This window comes from Mchenga conophoros, linkage group LG22 (assembly GCF_057382185.1).
Source record: "Mchenga conophoros isolate Kocher_MC1m ecotype Shallow Benthic linkage group LG22, M_conophoros_male_GT1.1, whole genome shotgun sequence".
NCBI classification, from domain to species: Eukaryota; Metazoa; Chordata; class Actinopteri; order Cichliformes; family Cichlidae; genus Mchenga; species Mchenga conophoros.
The window spans coordinates 20,940,400-20,954,689 of record NC_140546.1 but is presented as its reverse complement, the minus strand read 5'-3'; the positions used below and the strand labels follow the sequence as shown (position 1 = coordinate 20,954,689).

General features: G+C 42.6%; 1 protein-coding gene across 5 annotated transcripts in view; it reads left to right on the top strand.

The window, feature by feature from the left end:
* The window catches only part of elmo1 (engulfment and cell motility 1 (ced-12 homolog, C. elegans)), a 106,953-nt gene extending 92,663 nt beyond the window's left edge, over positions 1 to 14,290 (top strand). For all 5 annotated transcript variants that reach the window (XM_085261337.1, XM_085261338.1, XM_085261340.1 and 2 more), the window contains 6 exons: positions 3,475 to 3,638; positions 5,772 to 5,884; positions 9,433 to 9,540; positions 9,932 to 10,014; positions 11,957 to 12,034; positions 12,691 to 14,290. In XM_085261337.1, the coding sequence (XP_085117463.1) occupies positions 3,475 to 3,638; positions 5,772 to 5,884; positions 9,433 to 9,540; positions 9,932 to 10,014; positions 11,957 to 12,034; positions 12,691 to 12,891 (747 nt within the window). In that variant the 3' untranslated portion in view covers positions 12,892 to 14,290. The remainder of the gene's footprint in view (positions 1 to 3,474; positions 3,639 to 5,771; positions 5,885 to 9,432; positions 9,541 to 9,931; positions 10,015 to 11,956; positions 12,035 to 12,690) is intronic.

Genomic DNA, 14,290 nt, shown 5'->3' with positions numbered 1-14,290 from the left:
CAAGGTGCTCTCTGAGCAATCGGTGGATAACAGAGAAGGATGAAGATAAAATATTCATAATGCCCTGTTGTGAAAGGACCATGTGTTCGTATTAAATGTGATGAATATTCGCAGTGTTAATTAGCATCAGAGCAGCCACATGGGCCAACAGAATTGTTTTCCCGGTGAAGACATGACTGCAAACAAGGCATATTAATGAACAATCCCCAGAGACAGCTGGGCTGAAACACCAGAGCTGGATGGCGGTCTGTCCCTGGAGATTGAGATTAGGTGAGAAAGCAGGCTACAGGTGACAAGAAGATTAGAAAACGTCATTTCAGGGGTGGTCTTCAGTGTACTCCAGATTCCAACTGCAACTGTTTTTGTCACGGTTTTATTATTTTCTTTATTTTTAAAAAGATTCTTAGTCACATAATGTTCCTTAATGGCAACCTGACACCTCATTTGTAATCCTAATGGGGAAATAAATTCATTTTAGGCTTAATTATCACTTTTATAGGCGTGTGTGTGCAAAAAATGATGGGGAAGTCGGTGAGGGTGTGATTAAAAGTAGGGGAAAGAAGTGATGAATCTCTGGTAGCGTGATTGCAAGTTGTGGCTTCATCCATTTGCAATTTTCAGCTCAAAGAGGAGGATGAGGAGGAGGCTGGGGTGAGGGGCTGAAGCTCAAAAGGCAGTCTCGGGGTGCTGTAAACCTGTCACAACCTGGACGCCTGTTTCACCTCGTGAAAATATGGCATTCATGTTATGAGGATGCACAGGTGAGGACAGGACATGGAAAAACAGATGGAGAAGTCATCCAACAGTGGGAATATGGATGTGCATGGATTTATGTCAATTTAGTCCCGACTGGTGCAGAGGGAAAACGTCAACACTCGCCCTCTAGTGGACACACTTTTGGGGGGGGGGGCGTTTACGTTTTTTAGCCTGTTCATGTTGCACTACTGCACATCAGTTAGTAAAGAGATTCATATCTCATCACTAGAAGAAGCCACATTGTCCATGCAGTTCTTTTTAAATATAGTAAATCATAACATTTTTACTCAGTGAGCATGTTGGTTTCAAAGAGCCCTCGTGCACAGCTGTCGGGATTGTTATGAAAATGAAATAATGAGGTCAATACGTTGCATAAATGGGCTTTATCTTCATCCAGTATGGAGCTTCTTTGTGACCAACCAAAGATCCTGATTTTGGCTTTTATGCGCTCCGTTAGGGGGGATTTGAAGGATGCACTTTTGTACAGTCGTTGATGTTTTGCATTAGTTATAGTGCCACTTAGATTTGGATTATATTAGAGAAAAACCACAAATCCACTAATGCGAGTCTGTGTCTGGGCTTTGTAAATGAATCACACTGCATATGGTCAAAGTCTCAGCTCTGTAAGTGATTCTTCAGAGGAATCTAATGGCCTGTCATATCTGGTCGCTTAAATGTACTAATTTCAGAGGCCAGCTGTAACATTGCCAGTGTGCTTGCGGCTCTGTGTAACTCCCTCTCTGACCTCCTGACACTCCTTGTCTCCGTGCTTGTCACCTTTTTGCATGTGTTTAGTTCCCAGGATTAATTTGTTGCCCATTAGTTTGGAAGTCAGTCATTACCGCCTCCAAACATATTTTATTCCAAAAGTTAATCCCCAGATTAAAGTTTGTAATCGGTTACAAAAATACTTTTTTGTGGTGAAAGCTTAATACCAGCATTTTACCACGAGACTCCATCAGATCTAGAATTAGACATGGGTTAAGTTCTTTTTCTGGCAATATTGCTGAGCTGCTCCAACTTCCCCACAAGGCCTCCTCTTAATGCTTTTTAACACAGAGTACTGCTGATTCTGATCTAAGAGGATTAACTTCAATCGCCTGCGTCATCTGGAGTGTTTTTGTTTTTTGGTGCCGAGCTGGGGTTTATTCTGTGCCTGCTACACTTTCACCAAGTCCAACCTATTTTTAATGCCCTCACCCCTAGATCTGAGTAGTGTGAGGCCACAGGTTAGCAAGTTGATGAGTAATCGCTTTGCAGTAAAAACAAACAAGAATAATATTACGTAAGACGATGTTTGGGATCTTAGCTGGGTTTTGGCATAGCTGTTAAGAATGGGAAGCTGAACGATTTCACCGATCACGAATGTAGAAGTATCCATTTGTTCTGTGCACGTGTTAGCACAAAACATGATCTCAAACTCTCATCATCTCCTAATTTAATAAAGTTTGTAAGAAAGCGTCTCCAGAGGCTGGAAACAAGTGTGCTCTTAAGCACTCGATCAAGCCAAATCAAAGAGAACAGAAGGCGGACGTTATTTCTTTGCATCACCTCAGTGTGATTCGATCTAGCGAATCAGCATCTGCAGGCTCAAACGGCGCTTCTGACAAAGTTGATCTGTCATCGTATCTGCCGTAACATCATCTCCAGTTAGTGGAGGAGCAGTGCTTAGCCAGAGAGAAACGGTAAAAAGTGTTTTTGAATGAAAGCTGCTCTCTTTTTGAAAGTTCTGTTTGAAACTTTTCAGGACGTTTTCAGTCAGATTCCTTTTTCGTGTGTTGGGAAAATGCGTTCGCAGATCAAGAAAATTCAGGATCTTTGGATCACACCAGTGTTAACGTTCTAATTATGCAAACTGCACATCACTTGTCAGAGCACAAAGTTAAATGGAAGCAGCTGTCATCGAGTGTTTGAGCACAGGACTCATTTTCTAAAATGCTTCAGTGTGACTAGAGAAGGATGAAGAGCTTTTATATGCATAGCCAGCGTGTTACTGTCATAAACCTGGTTTATTACTCGTCCTAGCTTTTGTGTGATTTTAACCATTCTTTATGGTTTCTGGCACTTTTGTTATGTCATGATAGAAACTTGTGTAAGCTCTTCATTTGTCAGAGAATTTCCTTGCGTGTGTTTTTTTGAGTTTTCTTGCATGTGCTGCACACCAACACGTCAATTACTGCGTTTCATTTTTATTGCACGAGCAGTTAAAAGAGGTCATTTATTGATCTGGCTCTGTTGTCTCTTTTGTCATTGCTCACTTCAGACAGTGTGCAGATGCTCTAAAATAAATAATCCAGAAATGCTTTTGATGACTTTGAAGAGCACTCCTATCACGCTTCTGCACCCATTTCCAAAAAACTGGTTTTAGCTGAATTTTAATACTGTGAACAAGTTCTGTCATGTATTTCCCCGATATACGATACTTTTATTCGACTACCCACTGCTAAACTGATCTCCTTTGCTCTTTTTCTACTTGATGCCCAATGAACCAGACTGGATTAGAAGCTCAAGTTCTGGAAAAAATAAAAGGCATAAATCCTTTTGGAGTGAAACGCTCCCCTGAGCCTAAAATTTGGGTGGGGTTAGAGTCAGGGGGGTGATTTTGACTTCCTGTGTCTTTTTAGATGTAGTACACGCTCTCTGTCTTCACCCATTATGTCTCCTGCACCCTCTATAATCTCATCTTGCGCTCTTTTGCTTCTCTGCTCTGCTGTGCAGGTAATGCAGGTGGTGAGGGAGCAGATCATGCGAGCACTCACTGCCAAGCCTAATTCCCTGGACCAGTTCAAGAGCCGCCTGCAGAACCTGAGCTACACAGAGATCCTGAAGATACGTCAGTCAGAAAGGATGAATCAGGAAGACTTCCAGTCCCGCCCCATCCTGTGAGTCATGCAGTCATTTTTTTTGTTTGAGTTTTGTTTTGTTTTTTTGCATAAACTCTAAACTTACAAAAGCATGCATTTGACAGAGGGTTATATTGTTTGAAGTGTTACACCAAAGCTCTCAAAAGCAGCAGCCAAATGCTTTATTTAATATGAATAGTAGCTACTAATGTTTTATTCATTCATGTTGTAGAGCTTTGCAGGAAAAGCCACTCTGAAAACAATGAAAACTACAGCTAGGTGATATTCCTGCTGGTATATGGAAGTGCATGAGAGCATAATATGTGTCTACAAATAGCTGTAGTACTTTTCTCCTGATCTCCAACTTGGCCCACAGCAGGTTGCGTCTGCGCTTTGCTCTTGTAATTGAAAATATACATAAAATTCAAATTGATTGCAAAAGGTATTCTAAATGAATACTCCATTAATGACCCTCCTGCTCACTGCGCTCGGAGAGCTAGCCCGTAATAGATCACTCATTCAATGATGCAGGTCCGGTAATGAAGAGCATTGTTTTGTCCTGCCTGTATTTAATGGAGTAGGTAGCACTATTGAAAAATCGTTGCATCAAGAGAGCTTGTCCCTTTGAAGAGTAAACAATGCCTTAGGCAAGGGCTTATTGAATCAATATTGGAGGGGTAGAGACCAAACTTTAGTAAGCAATTAAACCCGGTGAAAAAAGCAACACAAAATAAAGAAAGTTGCACAAAAGTTGTTATATAATCATATTTAACAGATTGGTTTGAATCACTTTCCTGGTTAATCTAGCACACACCAATTCATTGCTGCGTCCTTCATTAATGAGGAAAAGATGAGATGCACCCAGTCTATGTGAAGTGATTTAAAGCCAAGTGAAAATGAAACGGCACACTTTAAAACTGTATCACAGCTGTGGAGAAGAGCTGAGCATCGCAGAGCCTCTTCTAAAGACTGCCGTCGGAGTTTTCCTCTAATCTTTGCAGCACGATTAAGAATTGTAAACACAATGAGCTGAGCACGTCAGACCAGATATTTAAACGAGCCCTGCTTTACTCGCTGCGACCGCTCGCACTTCTCTACTACAAATTATTGGGGGGAATGAGTTAAATGAAAAGAAGGTGAAGCGACACTTTCACTTCACTTCAAAGCTGCCCGTCTTTGTAGACGTTCTGAGCTTATTATTTTATGTAATTTGAGATGTACAAAATCTACACCTTAATTCAATTGTAATAAGTGGCCAAGTGTACATTACCAGGAGGCCCGTGCCTCATTGCTTTCATCATTTAAACACTTGTTAACAACCACAGTGCCTTTTTTGCGGAGGTCTGTTCGTACAAGACGTTCAATTTTCGGTGAATGGATTCAAATTAAAACTGAGGAGCTGCTTCCCGAAAAGACGAAGCAACAAAGTAATCTGAAACTCTCAGGCAAAAGCAGCCTCGCCCGTGTCGACCTCAGTCATGAGCGCGGCGCATGAAGTGGTAAAGACGAGCTATCGTCATCCATCCTTTCCCAGCCATGCCTTTCTCACTAGCTGTTTCTTTAAAGATGTCAGAGCGAATGTCCTAACACAGATCGGTGTAATGACTGGAATCACCAATGAGGCAAATACATGCCTAGGGAGGGCCAAGCAGGGAGACGGATGAAGGGAGGAATAAGCGAGTGAGCCCGAAGGAAGACGACGATGCGATCAGGAACGCCGAAACATAAAATTCTCACAGTCAGTAATATTTCGACGGTAGAAAACAAATGTATAGTAAATGTGATGAGAAAGGACTCGGCTGTAATAATGATGGAGAGCGGCACTGCTCAGGCAGATGATATACATAATTCATGTTGACCGGTGCTGTGTGCTCTGCATTCGTATGCAACGGAAACAACACACATACATGAAGCTGCATGAATAAACGAGAGGAAATCGAGCAGATGCTTCAGAAACACAGGTTTCCGCTGATCCAACCTCACGAGATGCTGTGACATATTTGCTGTGAAAGTGTATGTCTGTGTGTTTTGGCCCTCTCTGTTTCATTTCCAACAATCTTATTGACTGGGAGGGTCTTGTGACTTCGCTGTCACCGGCTCGCCACACCGGGTGCGGTTAACGGGATTTAAACAATTCTCTTAAAGCAAGGGTGTGTGCTTGTTTTTCGGCAGGGAGCTGAGAGAAAAGATCCAGCCGGAGATCATGGAACTGATCAAGCAGCAGAGGCTCAACAGGCTGTGTGAGGGCACTTGCTTCAGGAAAATCAGCAGTCGCAGGAGGCAAGGTGAGGCGCAGCATTTACACATGTACGCGCACAGGAGCAAACACGAATTTACAACCTTACAAACTTGACTTTTGGTCATACGCATCAGAATCCACTGCCACGCCTCTTGCATCCACAAAAGATCTGCTTCTGTTTCCTCCTTTGTCTTCTTCTGTTCTCTGTTTCCATCGCCTTATTCTCTTTTCCATGTGAAAACACCACGGGAGATATTTTATCTGAGGGGGATCTTTGAAGCTGTGGACTGCTGTGCGTCTGCCGTCATGATCGCTCAGAAGTTTTCTGGCTCTCTGAGCCTTTGAGGCAGACACATAGTGAAACTCTGCCTCTCTCCTCGCTGCATACAGAAAAGCAGGAACACGCGTGTCTGCCTTGAGGTGCACGCGCGGCGTCTTCCGTCTCCTTTTGCTTCTGCACATACAGGGAAAGGGCGCGCTAACAAATGCAAAGGCGCATAAAGCCAAAAGCCCTGTAAACACACTTCTGTTTGCTCTTCTTCAGACACATTTGAGGGGAAAGCTTTGAATGGAAAGAATGAAAGATGACTGTGATAATCCCCAGTTCTACACTACAGAGGATGTGGTGAAAATATCAACCCGGTGTATTGCCTTTAGAGAATAACACGAGTGTGTTGTTCAGGAGATATCAGGACGCTCCCATTTAAAGCAGCACAATGGAGATGAGAGCAAAAGGAATAAAAATTGAAAATCCGGCAGACTGCTTGCATTCAAATCATTCCACCTAATATCGCATTTCACACTCGCTGCCACGAGAGAGAAGGAGCAGAGAGGAATAAGAGAAGCGGGAAAGAGAGGAGTAGCAGGTATAATATACTGCTCTTCACTCACAGAGGATTTAATCTGCCTGAGGCCTCATCCCTTCACTCTTCTGTCCCCCCACCTTTCCATAACCCCTCTCTGCCACTTTTGCCTCTACAAATACATTAAATTAAAAAAAGGAGCCCAGTGACAAGCTTAGGATGTGGTTTGGTTCGCTGTTATTGCATTGCTGTCAGAAGCTACCCTGCAGGAACTGTACTTTTCAATAAGGCAAATCAAACTGACTGACTGAGTTTAGACCTCGTCCTTTTTTTCTTTTTTCTTTTTTTTCTCCCTCCATGCACCAATTTATTCTGGCATTTTAAAACCTGATCACTGATGCATTCATCTTGGCAGCTGTCATCCAGATGTTGTCATAGCCGGATGACGGAAACGGAGAAGTCGAAAAGAAGCACAGAAGTGAGGGAGAAAAACAATTGAGTTAAAAAGATTATTCAGGACAGACGTTCAGGTGGAAACCGTCAGCCGGATTAAGTGTCTGATCTTCTTCGCTGCTTGTGGCCGACTGATTTACGCTTGTCTAGGTTTTCCGGAGCAGCATGCTGTGATTGAGCTCATATTACCATATCATGGTCATCATTACCTCACAGAGATCCTAGAAAGCTTCTCAGTGGAACTGGGAACACGCAGCCTATGTGGATCCTACACAAAAAGAAAGCACGCTGGACCCTTTTAGAACACGAGTGTATGTAAAGCTATTTTGGAGCCCTGCTGGATCTGACACCAGCCTGTGGGGTTCCACCGGCTTTAATCTGCTGCAACAGCGCGCTAACTATAGCCAAGTCATCTGCCTGCTACAAGCTAGCTGTAGCTGATATCGCCTCTGAGGACTCTGAGGAGATTGCCGTTTATCCACAACACTCCTGCACCCCCATTCATCAGCGTCTCTCTGTGGCTTGCTTTGTATCCTTCCTCTGCACGTGTGAATTTATGCATTCTTTATTTACTTCTTCCTTCATTAATACATGTTGCTCCTATCTGTTTTCCCACTCTATCTAAATCTCTAAGGCTTTGTTCTCGTGCCGGTACTGACAGCAAATTCATGCATTGAAAAGTGAGAAGCTCCTCTTCTTGCAAAGCTTAAGAAAGCAATGCCACTACGAGGCGATCATGCTTACCTAGTCAAAATTTTCCTTTATCTTTGGTGCTTTTCTTAGACAGATTTCCCAGTTATTACTTTATTAAGTCTCTGTATGCTGGAAGTGTTTATTTTATACATGCAGTAAGTTAGATGGGCTCTTACTGTCCCCTCACGCAGTCCTCAGCACTCCACGGCTTCTTGTGTGATTATTTCAAAGACTCTCGTTCCGACATAAAATATAAATTAAGCTGACTTCAGTGCATTTGAATCCTCTCTCTACTCCCCATGCTGCCCATTACAGGAAAACACTTTTTAAAAGGTCAGCTTGATGGCACTTTAAAGTTGGAAAGAGTGCTATGTGTGCCGTCTTAAGTGCAGGATACTGCAGGCACTTTGTGTAAATGCAAAAGTAAACTTTAAAATTTGACCTAATTCTGTTAAACGTTATCGCTCACCAATGTTCTGGTTGCTGACTTTGTGAATGTTACAAGTGATACGAGAGATAAGTCTAACATCAAAGACAGCAAGAAGACGAGCATGCACTGCTGCACAGACACACCCTATCAGTTAAGATGAGCAGTTTGAGAGCCTCCCATCCCCTCACAGCCACTGCGCAGATCTCTTCTCAGCTCCCTGTGGACCAGTTCCACTCGAACCAATGGCCTGGCAGCACCGACTGTCTATTTTCAACAATTAGGATTTGGACTGTGCACGCACCGAGCCGAACTCCCCAGTCTGTGCACTCTTTCTGCCAGCTCAGCTCGATGCCCCACCTTGCCAGGAAACGGCCGACAAACACCAGGCTGGAGGCAGAGGCTGCTGATGGAGACAATAACCAGCAGTGTGTACAGACACAACTGGTGCTGAAGCTGCTGGGGGATTGCTCAGGAGAGCGTCCACGAGAAAAACACACCAACACGATTTTGACTTGAAGGGTCCTCTTAACGGTTACAATGATGTGACAACCTATGCACAGTAAATTTTTTTGCTCACCTAATTTTAGGCCACTTTTTAAAAAAAAAAAAATCAGATAATATTTTGCTGTCGTATATAGCTGATATAATTGATGCTTTATCTTTGACAGCCTTTGTAATGTTGGATGTGAGCTTTGATTGCCTTTTAGAGAGAACCTTAGCTTTTGATATTAAAAGACTGTCATTTTTTACCTCATTTCCACAGTCTTCACAGAAAAGTAGCTTGGATCCCATGTCTCTGCCAAGGACCCGATATACACTTCGTTTAATCAGGTCACAATTAAGGGTTCATGCTCTTTTGAGCCTTTTGAGTGAGAGTTAAAGAAACCTGGATGTCCTTTTGTGATCTTGAATCGACCGTGTTTTCTGCTGTTGAGTCATTGTTCGGTGAAGAAGGCCGCCAGTTTTGTTGTTTCCCCTCCAGATCCCTCCCTCCCTCCCTTAGTGGAGATCATCGTTGCCCATCTGTGGATTTTCCTCAAGGCTGTTTTATTTTTTGACACATATTTTTTGCCATGCTAATTTTCTCTGCTGTTGATGAGTCATGCAAATCCATACCCATGTGATGCCTTTGCCAGCTACTGCTTATTTCATAACACCTCTAAATCTGCTTCTTACTCCCTTCTGTCTTCCTGTCTTTCTCATCATTTGTTCTAGATAAGTTTTGGTACTGCCGTCTGTCTCCGAATCATAAAGTCCTGCACTACGGAGATCTGGAAGAGAGCCCTCAGGGCGAGGTGCCCCATGACTCTTTACAGGACAAACGTGAGTAAAACCTTTAATAGTTTGTTTGTTTTTTTACAGTATTTTAGCACAATTTCTATTTAACTGCTTTCCCATTGACTTGCAGAGGAAAATATTTATCAGTATTTTATGTTGATTTCCTGCAAAAATGTGTGTCTTGCTGAATTCAGAGACGAGCAGCAGTCACCGACACTAACAGTTGGCTTTTTACAGACAGTGTTAACATCAGTTTTTCTTGTGGGCCTTGCACAGTGACAGATTTGGGGAAAATTTAAAGTTTTAATCACTTGAAGGAAAAAGGAAAAAAAAACAAAAAACAAGAACCCATATGGAATAGCACAGTTGTCAAGAGGATGATGATGATGTTGTTGTTGTTGTCGTTGTTGTAAACTCACTTCTGTCCTCTCTGCAGTGCCTGTGGCTGATATCAAAGCTGTTATCACTGGCAAAGACTGTCCTCACATGAAGGAAAAGGGAGCCCTGAAGCAAAACAAGGTATGTGTTTGTGTGTGAACGTGCGCACACACATGCACGTGCACATGTGCATGTGTGTGGGCGGGTGGGTGTGTATCCAGGCGAGAGAATGAGTTCCTGTGTATGCGAGAGTTGCATAACGAGGACGTCGGTTACATAATTTCGCTTTAGGAAATAACACAATAACTTGCGTCTCAGCGCTCTGCACAGAGGCGTCTCCGTCAGAGGCCTCGCGTAGAAATAAGTCACCGAATAGTCCGTTAGTTACAGACGACAATTACGCCAGAGGCGCTAAAAACGTGCTGGCATCTTTTCTTCGCTGTGAAGGTGTGATAGTAACGTTTGGGCGCGCCCTCTGCGGTGCCTCAACCAGGGTGAAAGAGCCATCATGTCTGCATCTGTGTACACATCAGCTCTTCCTCGTTCGTACTTTTCCTCTGCAAACCCTCGGCCCCCACCCACGGGACTCCGATATATTGGATCTTGGATAAATAGCCTTGAAGACAAAGGAGCACGCCTCCTCTCTGCTTTGTCTCTTTTATTACCTTGTCGATAAGCGCAGGTCCAGGAGAATGACCTGAGGGGGGTCTGTGGGCTGTCTAGCAGGCCTGTCCCAGCCTTGTGAATGAGAACATAAGCACATTTCATTACTCACTGTTAGAAGACCAGCCAAAGTCACCTCTACAGACTTGAGAGCAGAGCAGGCAGTGCACCGTTTGTGGGACACTGGAAGAATAGAGAAGTGTGAAGTGTTTCCATATTATCTCCCAAATTCCTCCAGATATGTTACGTTACAGCATCACACAAATGATTGGAGGATATATGACAAGTGTGGATGATTGCATGCTTTGCTGTATTTCCACAATGTTCCAGCGATTTATAATGGGACCAGTTTATGTGGGGGGGAAAAATCATCATCATCTAAAAAGCAAGTGCACATTTATTATTTAAAAAAATATATATTGTGGGAAAGAGGAAATTAAATTAACCCATTACCAAAAAGACTGCTGCAGCACCAGTAAAAGGTGCATGCACTTAATAAGTTCATAAAAAGAAAAGCAGAGCGGTAACAAATGAACACGATCTGTCTTTTAATTGCACCAAAAAAGAGAGGAATTAGCTTTGAGGTCATAAACCTGGAAAAACTAACAATGTTGTTCATTTAACACTCATTTCCTGCTTACCGCTGAAACGCTCAACAACTGTTTCATGAAATGCACGGACATCCTCAGGAATAACTTGATCTACAGTATCCAACAACCAGTCACTCCATCAGCTGTTCTTTGAGTTAAGTAATTATAACAGGTTCTTTACTGAATCAAGAGGGTAAATATAGTAACGACTGCCCTTTTAGATGCTCACTGTGTGAGTGTGCAGCTTAAACCGGCTGCACAGAGTAGATAGAATTACTCTCAGCACTACTTTGTTTTTCTTTCCCTCTCTGAGTCAAATCTGACCACAGATTCTTTTAAGCTCTCCTCGGCTCCAGGCTCAGCCTCTGACTGAGTAATCCCCTACTGGCTTCGTAAAACCAGACGCTAATTTCACACAGATAAATTACTTGCATACATCTACAAATCTGGCTCTGTCACTACACTGTCCTCCTTCTCCGTCCAGTTAATTTCATAAAAGAGACTGAAGTGAATTTGTCTTTTTTGTCCCCGATCCCCAGCCCCTACTGTTATTTTACAGTAGCTAATATAAAAAGATCCCTACATATATCTCACCGGTACCGGATGAGTTAATGTGCAGCTGATATAACAGATGGTGATGGGACGTGGAGGAGAGCAGCATCGCGCTAGTATGGCAGCATTGTACTGTAAATCTCACCTGGTATTTCTTCTTCTTTTCTTTTTTGCTTCTACCTCTCTCTCCGTCCCACCTCCTCCACTCTCACTCGGTCTTTGCACCATTTTCTCCGCCTCATATTCTCCCTCTGCTTTTCACTCTGTCCTCTCTGCAGGAGGTGTTAGAGCTGGCCTTCTCTGTCCTCTACGAGTCGGACGAATACTTAAATTTTATCGCTCCTGACAAGCATGAGGTAAGCTGACCCTGCAGTTGTTGACAGTGTCACACAGAATGAACGTGTGGGATTACGCATAGAGATCCAATGCATGGTTTATGCAGGTATAGAGCTGACACTTAAATAGTGGAAAGATGCCTTTATGGACAGATATAATTTCATCGAAAAACAAGTATAAAGCTTGTGCAGGTAAAGTGAAAAAAACATGTTTTCTGACGTGTAAAGCATAACTAGAACTGTTTAAACGTTGCATATGAAATGATGAGCGTTTATAGTGCACCAGCCTGTTTGCCGTTGGCTTGGAATGAACTTTATTTGGACTTCTGACTTAACAATGACTCGACCCAGTTTGCCTGACTTCATTTTAGTTTGCCCCAAAAGGCTTTAAGACAGCTCTACTTATAAATATCTGATAGTCCTTGGGGAATGTGGCAAATAGAATTGCAATGTTGGTGGTTTTTTATAGATTGGGGCCAAATATAACTCACTGTAAACAAAGGTGTAATGCCTGAAAGCTTTCGCTGAGGAATGTAGAAACTTTTTGCCTTTTTTTTAAGGTGTTTTCTCTGTTTCGCAGAGTAGATTTTAGAGGTTTTGTTCTTTGTGCCGTACCTTTTTTTTTAACCATTCTTATGAATATTCTAATTAACGTGCCTCTGCCCGTCTCTCCGCAGTATTGTGTGTGGACAGATGGTCTGAATGCCCTCCTGGGTAAGGAGATGACCAGCGAATACACCAAATCTGACATGGACACCCTGCTCTCTATGGAGATGAAGCTTCGCCTCTTGGATCTAGAGAACATCCAGATTCCAGAGGCCCCGCCCCCGATTCCCAAAGAGCCTAGCAACTATGACTTCGTTTACGACTGTAACTAGGTGTACGACCCCACAAGCCCGAACCCGAAACAAACCCCAAACCCACTGTATTCACTGGACCGGTCCCCTTTTCTTATAAACTGGAACAAGAATAAAAAAAACAAAAACAAAACATATAATATAAAAAAATGAACTGTGATTGAAAGAAAAAAAAGGATTTCTTGAACTATTTTCCTCTTGCTTCTTGCTAGATGTTTATAAGGGAGAAAATGGTGCGTATTAACGATAACTGTTTGCACTTGAGGGACTTGGGGGTCGATGCAGAGTCATCACGTTGCCATGGAGAAGAGAAACCAGGAAGTGTTTGTTTGGCCTGTCGTTGGTCGTCCCACGTCTCCTCCTCCTCCTCCTCCTTCTTCACTCTCCTCCAGTGTCTGGTGTTTGAAGACATTCACCCTTTTCTTCTTCTTGGCTGCGGCGCTTACTGTCATTTTGCTTCAAGAATATTGTGGACAAAAAAAGCTTAGAAATTCCATTGGATTGTCCTTCCTTTATGTTCATGTTATTATTGTTCCTCAGGGCTTTTGTCACTAGGGGGTGAAGGCTATAGGGATCAAGATGGTGGTTGTGGGATTCAAGAGCAGGGAAGGACGATTGGGCGTCAACGGGGAGGGGGGCGTCAACTTCCCAGTAGTATTTCCTGTCACATTCCCACTTACAGTAGGACAATTGTGGCAGCTAAGTGTTTCCCAAGAGGCTGAATTACCTTTTAAGATGAATACTTTTTAAAAACAGAAAGAGAAAAACTAGTGTCGTCTGTCTACTCTGCCCTGCTTCACATGTAATAGAGACTGTTAGAAAAAGTCAATCCTTGAAATCCAGGCACTGTACCACAGTAAAAAGCCTCTTTTTGAAATATAAATGTAATTATCCCACCACTGCTTATTGCTTATTGTACACACCTACACAGTGGCTTTGCCATAGAACAACTGTAAAAGCAACACGCGCTCAAACACACACTTGTCTCCCGCTCGTTTGGGTCTCTCGTTGTAAAGACTGCTGTACACAACATTCCTAAGCAATATTTTAGCTTTTTTTTCTTTTGTTTCGTTTATCATTTGTAAAATGACTACGATTTAGTGATTTTGCTTTAGAAAAACGAAAAAGAACAAAAATTGTGAACGTGCCGGGTAGTTAGTATTGCAAAATGTAAGTTAGTATTTGATCAAGGGAAGTTGACATTTTTTGTGTATGTTCAGGACCATATGGCCACAAAATTGAGAGTTTATGTATTTTTTTAATTTAAAAGCAGATCATGGTTGTTATTTCTAAGTATGATTTATATATTCCCCCCTCCCCCTTCCTATTTAATGCCTTCAGATTGTTTTGTTTTTTTCTTTAGGATTTTTTTCAAAGCCCCTCAAAACTGCTGTTTACATTAAAGGTTTAAGAACTGTAA